This window comes from Tiliqua scincoides, chromosome 2, assembly GCF_035046505.1.
Source record: "Tiliqua scincoides isolate rTilSci1 chromosome 2, rTilSci1.hap2, whole genome shotgun sequence".
Taxonomy (NCBI): domain Eukaryota; kingdom Metazoa; phylum Chordata; class Lepidosauria; order Squamata; family Scincidae; genus Tiliqua; species Tiliqua scincoides.
The window spans coordinates 201185254-201199496 of record NC_089822.1 but is presented as its reverse complement, the minus strand read 5'-3'; the positions used below and the strand labels follow the sequence as shown (position 1 = coordinate 201199496).

General features: G+C 47.3%; 1 protein-coding gene across 3 annotated transcripts in view; it reads right to left on the bottom strand.

The window, feature by feature from the left end:
- FAM193B (family with sequence similarity 193 member B) overlaps positions 1 to 14192 on the bottom strand; it is a 65376-nt gene extending 51184 nt beyond the window's left edge. For all 3 annotated transcript variants that reach the window (XM_066615784.1, XM_066615785.1, XM_066615786.1), the window contains exon 1: positions 14054 to 14192. In XM_066615784.1, the coding sequence (XP_066471881.1) occupies positions 14054 to 14071 (18 nt within the window). In that variant the 5' untranslated portion in view covers positions 14072 to 14192. The remainder of the gene's footprint in view (positions 1 to 14053) is intronic.
- Positions 14193 to 14243: the final 51 nt, after the last annotated feature.

The window sequence follows — 14243 nt, the reverse complement described above, 5'->3', positions numbered from 1 at the left end:
GCAGCCCTCCGGCCAAAAAGTTAGGAGGCCACTGATTTAAAGCAACACACACACACTGAGGAAACAAAGAGAGCTACCAATCAGCTCAGTCACTACAGTGGCTTCCAAGGGACAAAAGAGGCAGGGAAGTCTGTGCAAAAACTACTAGGGAAAGCTGCCTCTGTTTAGTCATTAAAAAAAAGACAGTAATTGTGTCATCCATCTCTGGGGAGGCAGCAGGAAGACTTGCCTTCAGCAGGTTAGGCTGTAATCATGGGTGTTTTCAATTTAAAAAAAAGCAAGGCACTGTCTAGCCAAATCATGCACCAGCTAGTTCTGGGGAGGCAGGAGGATGAGTTGCTTCTCTTCTGTTTAAAAAAAAACAAAACATGAAAAAAAGCAGGAAGCCTGCACAAATGACCCACTGTCTAAAACAGGGGTCTCCAAACCCCGGCCTGGGGGCCAGATGCAGCACGTGACAAGCCTCTATCTGGCCCGCAGCCAGCCTCTTGTCCCCTGAAAGCCTCTGGCCCACACAACTGTACATAACCAGAGCTGTGCTCTGGTTGTGTCTGGAGGGTGTTCTGAGGGCCAGAGAGGTTGAACGAATGACCCCATTCATTTATTCACTCATCTAAATTCCATCTCTAATTTATCTATTTAAATTTTATATTATAATTTTTTTCCGGCCCTCAACACCACACCAGATATTTGATGCCAAATGCCAAACCTCAACACCACACCAGATATTTGATGCCAAACCCTCTGGCCAAAAGGTTTGGAGACCCTTGGTCTAAAAGAAGAGGAGAAGCAGCTTATTGATTGCCATAATGGGCCTGTGCTGTGCTCTCCCTAGTTCCCAGTGGGGGAAGAAGCAAGTATTTTAAAAATTTATTTGGGGAGTGGGACAGTGTGCGTTTCAGACTGAACTTATGGTCAGTTTAACCCATTTCTGCCCAGCCCACAGGTCCCTGTTGCATATATGTAACATTGGGCAGAAATGGCTTAATTACACCACATTTAGTGTGATTTACTCCCAGGTTAGTGTGTATATTGGACGGTAGCCTTAGAAACTTACGCCCTCTGAACCTGGAGACAGTGATCCTAAGTGACCAAACACAGGAATGAAGCAGAGACCAAGGGGGGAAAAGATACAGCAAAACCTGCTAGGAAGCAAAACTGACAATGGCAGTTACAGCCTATCTTTCTGACCAGATTTCAGTACACATTTCCACCATCTGTTGGACCGCCTGGCAGTTCTTGCATAACATTCTAAATTTTGATAAGGTGGTTGTTGTGCACAATTCTCCTACAAACCTCAATTGCAACTAAGTATAACTCCTATTCAACTCAGAACATCCTCTGGATTTTAAATTGTGCCAGGTTTTTAGTAATTTGGTAGGTAAGTGACACATCTGCAATGGGTGGGTTGGGGTTCTCAGCAAGTTAACACAAACTGCTATTGGTTTCAATGTACAGACTGCTCAGAATGCTCCACTTAATCCATGATCTACATCACTTGACTTATTGCTCTTCAGTCAATTGCAATTAAAAATTGAAACAAATGTTTGAAAATAGGATTACTGTGGTAGGGGGGTGTATCCCTTCAAAAAGACATACCTAAACCTGTAAGCAGCCAGTGGAGAAAGGCAGCCCAATCCTATTCACCAGAGCGCTGCCCAATCCCATCTACCAGGGTGGCACCAAAATGGTTATTGTTGTATCCAACAGCACTGCCAGAGATCTCCTCAGGGGAAGGGGACTTTGGTCCCTTCCCCCAGGACTGCTCCAAGCCCCACACTGGGGTTTCTCAAGTCTTTGCTGGCTATTTTGCCGATGCAGACTTCAGAACTGTTTTGCCAGATTCCCTGTCCAAGCTCCACCTGGAGAATTATGCTCACTTCTAGCTCCCCTTTTTTACCCAACAATGACTCTAGTTCTGCCTTGCAGTGCTGCTAGACCCCACCACTGGTGTAGCTTGCCTGTTCAATCTACAGAGGTCCTCTCTCCTGCCAGCAGCCTCCCACCACTACAGCAGCCCCTTGGTCCTCAGCAGGTCTTGGGCACAGCAGCCACATACCAAACTTCAGTGTCTCCAAAGTCCATTAGTCTGCTCCAAAGACCATCAGCAGTTATCCTCAGAAGTCCATCAGCCATTTGTTTCTCAGTCTGTTAATCCAGGCTGTCCTTCCTCAAGCTGTCCTCCTTCTGCTACCCACATCAAACTCTCCCTTCATCAGGTGCTTTTATGCCTGAGGGCCCTATTGCCTTCAAGTGGCTGCAGCTGTACAGCACACTCCCTGCTGAATGACCAGGCCTTACCTTAAAGGGGCCACTGCTGACACCACATTCTACCCCCTCACCAGATCTTCCGCAATTCCAACACAAGAACTTCCATGTCAGGTTTTTCAGCCAAACATGTAGGATAGGATACAGCCGAGCAGGGCTCTGTTGGTCCCACTTCCTCCCGCCCTGGTTCCTCCCCACATCCCAGAATGCCTCCTGTGACAAAAAAGAGGAATAGCAATGACCAGGTAACATCTGAACAAGGAAATGTTTCTGCTTGTAGCCATGTCCTTAGGCCCAAGTGCAAGGCCCCAGCTGTAACCAACTTCCAATTAGTGCATACCAGGTCTGGGAGAACTGTGGAGGAGGCCGATTCACAGGGCCTGCAGATATCGTACAAAGCTACCAAGTGGGCTTCAAGGCCAACTTGATTAACAACAGGGTTCAGCTGTGAACTTTTCAGGTTGGGAGGGGGCATTCTACCATGAGTAAGAAGGCTTGTGGCACGTCCACCTCTAGAATGTTTAGCTAGAACCGAATTCTGTTTGGTGGATGGGTCAGGAGACCTATAAAGGTGAGGGAAAAGAGTTTCTTTGTTCTAGCTTTACCTCTGGTTAAGGGAGCCTGAGATCCTTGACCATCCTGGCAAGCGTGACCCAACTTGGCTGCAGCAAGATGGGTTAGACTGAATTTTGGAAAGCTAAGACTTTTGTGAGTGATAGTTAGGAGTTATCTCTTTATTGTTTTTATTAGTGCTGAGTGTTGTATTGTATTGGTGTGCTCTATTCTAAATTCCTAAAACCTTGACTGATGCAGTGCTGTCTGTATAACTATTCTTTGACATGTATTCAATAAATCCTATCTATTACAACTGACTGGATTATTGGGACTGGTGAAGTTGAAGGGACTGGTTGTGGGAGACAATCCAGTGTGTCTGGGGTGGACCCTGGAGGCCCCATATTGGGAGCCTGCTCCAAGATTTAAGTCTAACCCGAGGGAGTTCAGGCTGGAGCACGGCTCAGGGGACAGTTTCCCAAATTTGGCCTGGCTACCAGCATTGGAAGCTCTAGGGTTTCAGAGCTATTGGTAAACTGGCCTTGGAGAGGCCCGCTGGGTGCCAAGTGATCATAGGGGTTTATGGCCACTTGATCACCCTAAGGGCAATAAAGAGATTACACGGCCATAAAGGGCTTGGTTGTCACACCTCCCCCACCCCAAAAGTTCTTACAACTGCTCAGAACACATCTCTTGTTCCAGGTGGCATCCATCCAGCGCTGGGCCTAGCACCGACTGACACCAGGTCGCTGCTCCCTCCTCTCTGGATGTTGCGGACGTGCCTTATGGCATATTTATGACACCCAGCGCTGGAGTTCCGGTACTAGAGACCCACAGGATTGGGCCCTAAATTCTGCAATTCTTGCACAATTGTTCCAGGTCAACTGTAAATGCCTGTGGTGTTTGTTTACGTAAACTATCTAAACTCTGACCATTAAGACCACCCTCTATTAATATGAAATGAAGGAATGAATGTTGGCATCTTTAAAAATCAGCTTCTAGACAAAAGCATTGCATACTTCTAAGGTTAAACTGGTGCCTGTATAAGTTTTTGTGATTGGGTAGCTAACTTGTTCAGTTACAAAGTCAGTGTTAGACCGCCTCATATTTATACTATGTATTTATATTATTTATAAATAGTATTTATACAGCAATTTATAATACTAGTATCTCCCAAGCTTCTTTCCTATTCCTGCACAAGCCTTGTTAAAAGAAAAGAGCTGATAGGAAACACCCTCAGGAGAAGTGAGATTAAAACATTTTTTATTGCCAAAGTATTAGCCTAGGGAATATTCCCCAAAGGCTGGGTGGAAGTGTTCAGAGATGAAGTTGTGGATTGCAGATTTGCTAAGCATTGAAGAAATAAGAATTCCTGGAATGATCTAAAGTATTTGTGAACTTCCCAAAAGGCAAATGTAGAGCATCTGCCAATGGTTAGGAGCTCTCAAATTTGACTTGTGATAAACTTTCGTTCTTTCTCTCTTTCTCCCCCCTCCTCTAATTGATACATGTGCAGAGAGGGTACATGTTTTCAACCAGTTTTACCTCATGGGACCTTTTCTCCAGCTGGTACCAAATGAGCTGAGCTTTTCTTTCAGCCCTCTACTGCCTTAGATACAGCAGCATATCAATATTATCATTTTGGATATATGGTGGAGTTATATCTTACATGAGGGGTTAGGTTATAAAGTTGGCTCATAAGGCAAAAAACATACACAAATTACTGTAGTTCAGTGGTTCACAAACTGATTAGCACCAGGACCCACTTTTTAAAATAACACTGTGTCAGGACCCACCAATTTTACAAGACTTTAAAAAAAAGTTGCACTTTACCAACTGCTCAAGCATCTGTTTTCATCTTTTTTTTCCCATGGGGGGGAGGTGCTTTCTGGTGCATTTGTTGAGCTTCATATCTGATCCGTTCTGATATTCTTGCATTCCTCTTTGCCTGGCCTTCAATAGGAGCAAGACATGGTTGTCTACTCATGAGTAATGATACACGTGTGGATCAATTTAGCTTTCCATAGGACTCAATACACTTTCCTTGTCAGTTTGAGGGGGAACTTCCTTCTTGAGCGTTTTTGGGGCCTGTGTTCATTGGTCAGGACCATTCTGGTGGTGTTACATTCCTCTCAGCCTGCTATTCAATAGGAGCAAGTCACTCCTGAGTTAACATGCACATGTGGCTCAGTTTCACTTTCCATAGGATTCAATACATTTTCCTTATCAGCTTGTCAGTTTCACCCACCAACAATCAAGTCAGGACCCATCCCATAGTTTGGGAAACATTGCTGTAATCAATATGCATTCTTAAACGCTATGAGAAGCATGAGGGAAATTGAGATTAAAAGAAGGAACAGCAGATCCATGTCTTCCATTTCATATTCACTCCGGGGCATGCATGCATTGAGTGGAAGGGTGTGCAGAATCACCTGCACTATTTGTTTCTCCTTTTTTGGGAAATATACATTTAGGGCCCAATCCTATCCAACTGTCCAGCACTGGTGCAGCTGCAATGTAGCCCCAAGGTAAGAGTACAAATGTTCCCTTATCTTGAGAACCCCTCTGTTACTAAGGGTAAGGCCCCGAGAGTTTAGCATCTGTTCGAGTTCAGCAGCAGGGTGAGGAAGCCAGGGCCCCAGATACCGCCCTTTCTCTTCCCTTGAGAAGAGGGCTGCTAACCAGTGTAGGGTTTTTAAGTACCCCTAAACAAAAACAAACAAAATAAAAAAAGCTATGCAGTCAGACAGCCAGCAGCAGGGTGGGGGCTATCAAGTGTTTTGCATCCAGTGCCACATGTATGACTATATGTGTCTGGGGCATAAGTCATGGGTGTGCCTCTGTGCAAGGAGCTCCAGGGTCTCAGGGAGAGCATCTGCTCCCTTGAAACCTTGGTGGCGGACCTGGAGAAGCAGAGCCAGGCAGAGAAGGACTGTGGAGAGTCTTCCGGGGACGATCAGGCTTAGTCCCAACCTCAGGCGTGCAGCTCCTCAGCTGCCCAGGTGCGAAGTCTTGGGGCTGGAGGATGTCATCCTGGAGAGGAGGGAAACAAACCCCTAGGGGGGACCCCTTCTCCAGGGGATGGGCCAGTATCTGAACGCACTCAGGCTACTCCTCGGCGGGAGGGGAGTTGGGGGTTTCTTGTAGTGGGGGATTCAATTATTAGAAACATAGAGAGGGGGGTTTGCGACAGATGTAAGGACTGCATGGCAACTTGCCTGCCTGGTGTGAAGGTTGCAGACATCACTTCTCATCTAGACAGGCTGGTAGATAGTGCTGGGGAGGAGGCAGCGGTTGTGGTGCATGTCGACGTGGGCAAGTGTAGCCGGGAGGTCCTGGAGGCCAAATTTAGGCTGTTAGGTAGGAAGCTGAAAGCCAGGACCTCAAAGGTAGCATTCTCTGAAGTGAACATAAGAACAGCCCCACTGGATCAGGCCATAGGCCCATCTAGTCCAGCTTCCTGTATCTCACAGTGGCCCACCAAATGCCCCAGGGAGCACACCAGATAACAAGAGACCTCATCCTGGTGCCCTCCCTTGCATCTGGCCTTCTGACATAGCCCATTTCTAAAATCAGGAGGTTGCGCATACACATCATGGCTTCTACCCCATAATGGATTTTTCCTCCAGAAACTTGTCCAATCCCTTTTTAAAGGCGTCCAGGCCAGATGCTGTCACCACATCCTGTGGCAAGGAGTTCCACAGGCCAACCACACGCTGTGTAAAGAAATATTTTCTCTTGTCTGTTCTAACTCTCCCAACACTCAATTTTAGTGGATGTCCCCTGGTTCTGGTGTTATGTAAGAGTGTAAAGAGCAGTGCTACCTGTACCATGCACAGGGCCAGCTAGGCAGGCGGAGATCAGGGGTCTCAATACGTGGATGAGACGGTAGTGTAGGGAGGAGGGGTTTAGATTCGTTAGGCACTGGGGAAAGTTTTGGGACAAGCGGGGCCTGTACAAGAGGGATGGGCTTCACTTGAACCAGAATGGAACCAGACTGCTGGCGCATAACATTAAAAAGGTGGCAGAGCAGCTTTTAAACTGATCCCTGGGGGAAAGCCGACAGGAGCCGAGGGGCAACTGGTTCGGGACTCCTCATCCCTATGGGACGAGGATGGGGAGGTTAGAGAACAACAAGGTAAAGACAGAGTAGGAAAAGAAATTGGGAATCATAGCATGAGGGGATATGATAGACAGTTTGGTACAATGAAAGGATTCAGGGATAAAGGAGCTAATAAGCAGCCCATCCTGGGGCATTCCATGTACAAATGTTTTTATGCAAATGCCCGAAGTCTCCGAGCAAAGATGGGAGAACTGGAATGTCTGCTGACAAAGGAAAACATTGACATAGTGGGCATAACGGAAGCCTGGTGGAATGCAGAGGATCAGTGGGATACCGCAATCCTGGGCTATAGGGCGTGTTGTAGGTGGGGTGGCCGTTTATGTTAAGGAAGGGATAGAATCCAGCAAAGTAGAGAAGGTGGGTCCGACTCCATAGAATCTATATGGGTTAAATTACCAGAGGAGTGATGTAATACTGGGGGCGTGCTATCATCCTCCAGACCAGAAATCTGAAGGGGACCTTGAAATGAGGAAACAGATCAGGGAGGTGACAAGGAGGGACAGGGTTGTAATCATGGGGGACTTCAATTATCCTCATATTGACAGGGTCAATTTGTGTTCTGGTCACAAAAAGGAGACCGGATTCCTTGACATGCTAAATGACTGTGCCTTAGAGCAGCTAGTCACGGAGCCCACCAGAGGGCAGGTGACTCTGGATTTAATATTGTGCAGTACTCAGGACCTGGTTAGAGATGTCAGTGTTACTGAGCCATTGGGGAACAGTGATCATGCTGCGATCCGTTTTGACATGCAGGTCGGGGGAAGAATACTGGGCAAATCTCTCACAAAAACCCTTGACTTCTGATGAGTGGACTTCCCTCAAATTGGGAGGCTGGTTAGAAGGAGCTTGAAAGGGAAGGTAAAAAGAGTCCAATCTCTACAGAGTACATGGAGGTTGTTCAAATCAACAGTAATAGAGGCCCAGCAGAAGTGTATACTGCAAAGGAAGAAGGGCTCGACTAACTCCAGGAGGGTGCCCACATGGCTAACCAGCCAAGTTAGAGAGGCTGTAAAGGGCAAGGAAGCTTCTTTCCGTAAATGGAAGTCTTGCCCTAATGAGGAGAATAAAAAGGAACATAAACTGTGGCAAAAGAAATGTAAGAAGGTGATACGGGAGGCCAAGAGAGGCTATGAGGAACACGTGGCCAGCAGCATTAAGGGGAATAATAAAAGCTTCTTCAAATATGTTAGAAGCAGGAAACCCGCCAGAGAAGCGGTCGGTCCTCTGGATGGTGGGGGAGGGAAAGGGGAAATAAAAGGAGACTTAGAGATGGCAGAGAAATTGAATGAGTTCTTTGCATCTGTCTTCATGGCAGAAGACCTCAGGCAGATACCGCTGACCGAACGGCCCCTCCTGACTGAGGAATTAAGTCAGATAGAGGTTAAAAGAGAAGATGTTTCAGACCTCATTGATAAATTAAAGACCAATAAGTCACCGGGCCCTCATGGCATCCACCCTAGAGTTATTAAGGAATTGAAGAATGAAGTTGCTGATCTCTTGACTAAAATATGCAACTTGTCCCTCAAAATGTCCACAGTGCCAAAGGATTGGAGGATAGGAAATTTCACGCCGATCTTTAAAAAGGGAAAGAGGGGGGACCTGGGAAACTATAGGCCAGTCAGCCTAACATCTATACTGGGTAAGATGGTGGAATGCCTCATCAAAGATAGAATCTCAAAACACATAGATGAACAAGCCTTGCTGAGGGAGAATCAGCATGACTTCTCTAAGGGTAAGTCTTGCCTCACGAATCTTTTAGAATTCTTTGAAAAGGTCAACAGGCATGTGGATGCGGGAGAACCCATGGACATTATATAGCTGGACTTTCAGAAGGCGTTCAACATGGTCCCTCACCAAAGGCTACTGAAAAAACTCCACAGTCAGGGAATTAGAGGGCAGGTCCTCCCCTGGATTGAGACCTGGTTGAAGACCAGGGTGTCAATGGGCAATTTTCACAATGGAGAGAGGAGAAAAGCGGTGTGCCCTAAGGATCTTTCCTGGGACCGGTGCTCTTCAGCTTGTTCATAAATGACCTGGAGACAGGGTTGAGCAGTGAGGTGGCTAAGTTTGCAGATGACACCAAACTTTTCCAAGTGGTGAAGACCAGAAGTGATTGTGAGGAGCTGCAAAAAGGTATCTCCAAACTGGCAGAATGGGCAGCAAAATGGCAGATGTGTTTCAATGTGTATTGGCAACCTTCAGTCTCGAAAGACTATGGTATCGCGCTCTGAAAGGTGGTTCTGGCACAACGTCTAGTGTGGCTGAAAAGGCCAATCCGGGAGTGACAATCCCTTCCACACCGGGAGCAAGTGCAGTCTGTCCCTGGTCTGTCTCCCTGGCTATGGGCCTTCCTTCTTTGCCTCTTAGCCTCAGACTGTTGGCAAAGTGTCTCTTCAAACTGGGAAAGGCCATGCTGCACAGCCTGCCTCCAAGCGGGCCGCTCAGAGGCCAGGGTTTCCCACTTGTTGAGGTCCATCCCTAAGGCCTTCAGATCCCTCTTGCAGATGTCCTTGTATCGCAGCTGTGGTCTACCTGTAGGGCGCTTTCCTTGCACGAGTTCTCCATAGAGGAGATCCTTTGGGATCCGGCCATCATCCATTCTCACGACATGACCAAGCCAACGCAGGCGTCTCTGTTTCAGCAGTGAATACATGCTAGGGATTCCAGCACGTTCCAGGACTGTGTTGTTTGGAACTTTGTCCTGCCAGGTGATGCCGAGGATGCGTCGGAGGCAGCGCATGTGGAACGCGCTCAGTTTCCTCTCCTGTTGTGAGCGAAGAGTCCATGACTCGCTGCAGTACAGAAGTGTACTCAGGACGCAAGCTCTGTAGACCTGGATCTTGGTATGTTCCGTCAGCTTCTTGTTGGACCAGACTCTCTTTGTGAGTCTGGAAAACGTGGTAGCTGCTTTACCGATGCGCTTGTTTAGCTCGGTATCGAGAGAATGAGTGTCGGAGATCGTTGAGCCAAGGTACACAAAGTCATGGACAACCTCCAGTTCTTGCTCAGAGATTGTAATGCAGGGAGGTGAGTCCACATCCTGAACCATGACCTGTGTTTTCTTCAGGCTGATTGTCAGTCCAAAATCTTGGCAGGCCTTGCTAAAACGATCCATGAGCTGCTGGAGATCTTTGGCAGAGTGGGTAGTGACAGCTGCATCGTCGGCAAAGAGGAAGTCACGCAGACATTTCAATGTAAGTAAGTTTCAATGTAAGTAAGTGTAAAGTCATGCACATTGGGGCAAAAAATCAAAACTTCACATATAGGCTAATGGGTTCTGAGCTGTCTGTGACAGATCAGGAGAGAGATCTTGGGGTGGTGGTGGACAGGTCGATGAAAGTGTTGACCCAATGTGCGGCGGCAGTAAAGAAGGCCAATTCTATGTTTGGGATCATTAGAAAAGGTATTGAGAACAAAATGGCTAATATTATAATGCCATTGTACAAATCTATGGTAAGGCCACACCTGGAGTATTGTGTCCAGTTCTGGTCACCGCATCTCAAAAAGGATATAGTGGAAATGGAAAAGGTGCAAAAGAGGGCAACTAAGATGATTGCTGGGCTGGGGCACCTTCCTTATGAGGAAAGGCTATGGCGTTTGGGCCTCTTCAGCCTAGAAAAGAGACGCCTGAGGGGGGACATGATTGAGACATACAAAATTATGCGTGGGAAGGATAAAGTGGATAGAGAGATGCTCTTTACACTCTCACATAACACCAGAACCAGGGGACATCCACTAAAATTGAGTGTTGGGAGAGTTAGGACAGACAAAAGAAAATGTTTCTTTACTCAGCATGTGGTTGGTCTGTGGAACTCCTTGCCACAGGATGTGGTGACAGCATCTGGCCTGGATGCCTTTAAAAGGGGATTGGACAATTTTCTGGAGGAAAAATCCATTACAGGTTACAAGACATGACGTGTATGTGCAACATCCTGATTTTAGAAATGGGCTATGTCAGATGCAAGGGAGGGCACAAGGATGCAGGTCTCTTGTTATCAGGTGTGCTTCCTGGGGCATTTGGTGGGGTCACTGTGAGATACAGGAAACCTGACTAGATGGGCCTATGGCCTGATCCAGTAGGGCTGTTCTTATGTTCTCTCCAGCAGCCTTTTTACTGGCATTGTATTATCAATACTGTTTGTGTGTGACCTGTGATCACCAAGGGCATAGTCTCCTTAAGGGCAGCTGCCAGCAGTCCAGAGAGAAAATGGAAGTGACTATTAACAGGGATGGGCAAGCTTTCAGCTTTGGAGATCCTGGACCTTTAACAATTGTTTAGGAGAGAGAATTTCAGCAGGTGTAGCTTGTCCTCTCACACAGGACAAGCTGCTGAAATTCTCTCTCCTACACAATTGTTAAAGGTCCAGGATCCCTAAAGTTGAAAGTTTGCCCACCCTTGTATCACAGAACATCATACAATGGTGGCAGTAGCAGCTCCTCCTCTCACCTGCCCCTATGTGCAAAACCTAGCCAATGAAGTGATGATGGTCAGGAGAAGCTCCAAAGGAGACATTACACAACTACTTCAGGAAATATTACTTAATGAACTGTACAGCTGTGATTGCTGGAAGACAGAGATCTGATTTGCATTTAGTATGAGAAGATATTACTCTCAAGTTACAGAATCCTAACTATCATTGTTCAAATATTTATGCCCTGGTTGTCCGCTAGAACAAAACAGCCATTTTTCCATGTAGAATAACTCTACATAACACCTATAAATGACTCCCTATTGCAGACTGAAGGTTGCTGAAAGAAATTGTGCCACTATGGGTTAAAAGGTGCTACAATTCTCTATGAGGGATGAGTAGGAAAGGGTACCTTCTGAAGCTGGAATGGTTTGATATGCAGCATTCCAAGTCTTAGGGAAAGAGATCATTAGCCAGCCTTTCAGGTCAAGGAATCAACAGCACCAGCAAAAAGGGCCAGAAACAAATGTTCCCATACCTTGAGGAGGTCTCTGAGACTGCCTTCCAAAACAGGAAGAAGTGCATATTGGCACAGCAGCCCCAGCACTGGAAAATTTGATAGGATTGGGCCCTAACGTAGCAACTGTTCACGCAGCTGGGATTAGGGGGCAGGGATTCCAGGTGGCAGTGGTTTTAGAGAATGTGTGGTGTGTAGGGTTAAGTGTTGGACCAGGGCTGGGGACACTCAGGTTCAAATCCCTGCTGAGCCATGGGCAACCTTGGGTCAGTCACTATAAATCTCACAGGATTATTATGGAGGCAAGGGAGAATTACATATGATCAACACACTGTATGTTTAGCTTGAGGTCAGGAGCCAGTGTCATCCTAGACAGGAAGTGATGGATACAATGACAGTCACAGCAGCTCTTCTTCTTTGAAGGTCTTTGGGAATAACATGAATAAAACAAATAATGAATAACACGTGGGCTGTAAACCAAGTGGCATCTCAGTGTGTTTGTCCTACACATGGCTACTCTGCCTGTGGCAAAGGCCTACAGGGCCATCAACAGATCAGCACTCCAGCATGTGCTTCATTCAATCCTGCTATTTTCCTTGCAACCCTCTGAGAGAGGGGCAGAAATTAATGTGGTGAAACTGCCTGTATTGTTGCACCTCCATTATGCATGATGGGTTCACGATGAGGTGGGGGAGGGGAATGCTCCACAAAATGTCCTGTTTCAGACCACATACTCTGAAGACTCTTCAGTTGCTGGCCACTTCAGAAGCTCTGCTTGAATGGCTATGGTTAAAAATGACATGAGCTTGGATTAGTGCCAGAGAGTGATGATGCGTGCTTGTTTGTGCTGCATTGATAACAATTCTGTAGCTATTGAGAGGGAAGGAGGAGGGAGGCATAAGAAAGATAGGAAATAACAAACACTCTTTTAAAAATACACAACTGATCTTTGAAGACAGTTCGATCCATCCCAGGCATAGTCTGAAGACACGTGATGACAAAATATTAAAACACAGAAAATTTGGGTCAGGTCAGTGCCTGAAGAGGATGCTGCCTTGGGGTCCATCAGAGCTGTATAATTCATAAGGCTGACTAACAGCTCCATCCTATCCACATTTTCCTGGGAGTAGGCCCCATTGACTCTAATGGGACTTACTTCTGAGTAGACATGCATAGGATTGGGCTCTAAATTGACGCCTAGGGGCCCTGCAGGGACTACGGGCCTGTCTTTTTTTTTTTTTGCTGAGGTAGTTTTTTTTTCAATATTTAAAAAATTGTGAATAGACTTCATCAGGAGACCCTCAAAACAGATATAGGGCAGTGTTTCTCAATTTTGTCAACATCTGCTATACCACTTCACATGGTGCATCTATTCGAAGTGTCACCGGAAGTAACTGGTCATGACATCACTGTTAGCTACTTCTGGTTGGGAGTAAGTAACACCAGTAAGAGGCTCAGGGTAGACAGGAGGGCTTTTCTGAGTACAGAAAAGCATCTTTTGGAGCTTCCTACTGCTGTCTGATGTGTCACTTTCATGGTCTCACTGCCAGGTGGCAGGTGGCCAGGAGTTCCACAAGTACTACTAGACACCCCCTTAGGTAAGTACCACTGGTGCTACCCATACCACTGGTTGAGAAACACTGATATGGGACTATGCCCTACAGTCTGGTAGGGTGACTACTGTACCAGGGTCAGGCTGTCAAAGTGGAGTAAAAGACTGAAGTGCCGGAGGGGGTCCGAAACACCTGAAAGCCTAGGCCTGGCCATGGTGGGTTAACAGAGCTCAGGGGTCCATGGAAGAAAGGCGGGATAGGTATGTCATAAAATCACACCTACCGCCCATAGGATATGGCACCCCTGGCCAGGAAAATCTGCACTGGTTGCACCTCTGGAGCTTTTGTAAGTGCTTCATGAGGACGGGGCAAGGCGGGGGGGGGGCTAGGCTAGGCTGGGGGGGGCAACCCCAGGGCAACCCTGCCCTGATCAAGCCCCAACCTCGGGACCTAGCTGGGCTCAGCCAGGTCAAGCCAAGCGCCAAAGCCCTGCTAGGCAACATCAGCCCTTCTGTAGGGGAAACTCCGTCGCGCCCGTCACAACTTGCAGCTCAAGAGCATAAAAGGGTCAGGCTGCCACCCTATGCACACTTTTCCGCGAGTAAGCCCCGTAGACTATAATGGAACTTACTTCTGAGTAGACATCCATAGGATTGGGCTCTGATCCTGCAGGAGGTGGACCTTGCCCGGAGCCCTGCCCCGCCAGCCGCTCCCTCCCCCTGCTGGGGACGACCGCTCGCTGCACGCCTCGCAAGGGGCAGCCGGGCGGAGATCCCTCCCAGCCGAACCGGAGAGCCTGCCAACGCGCGCCTGAGGAGGCT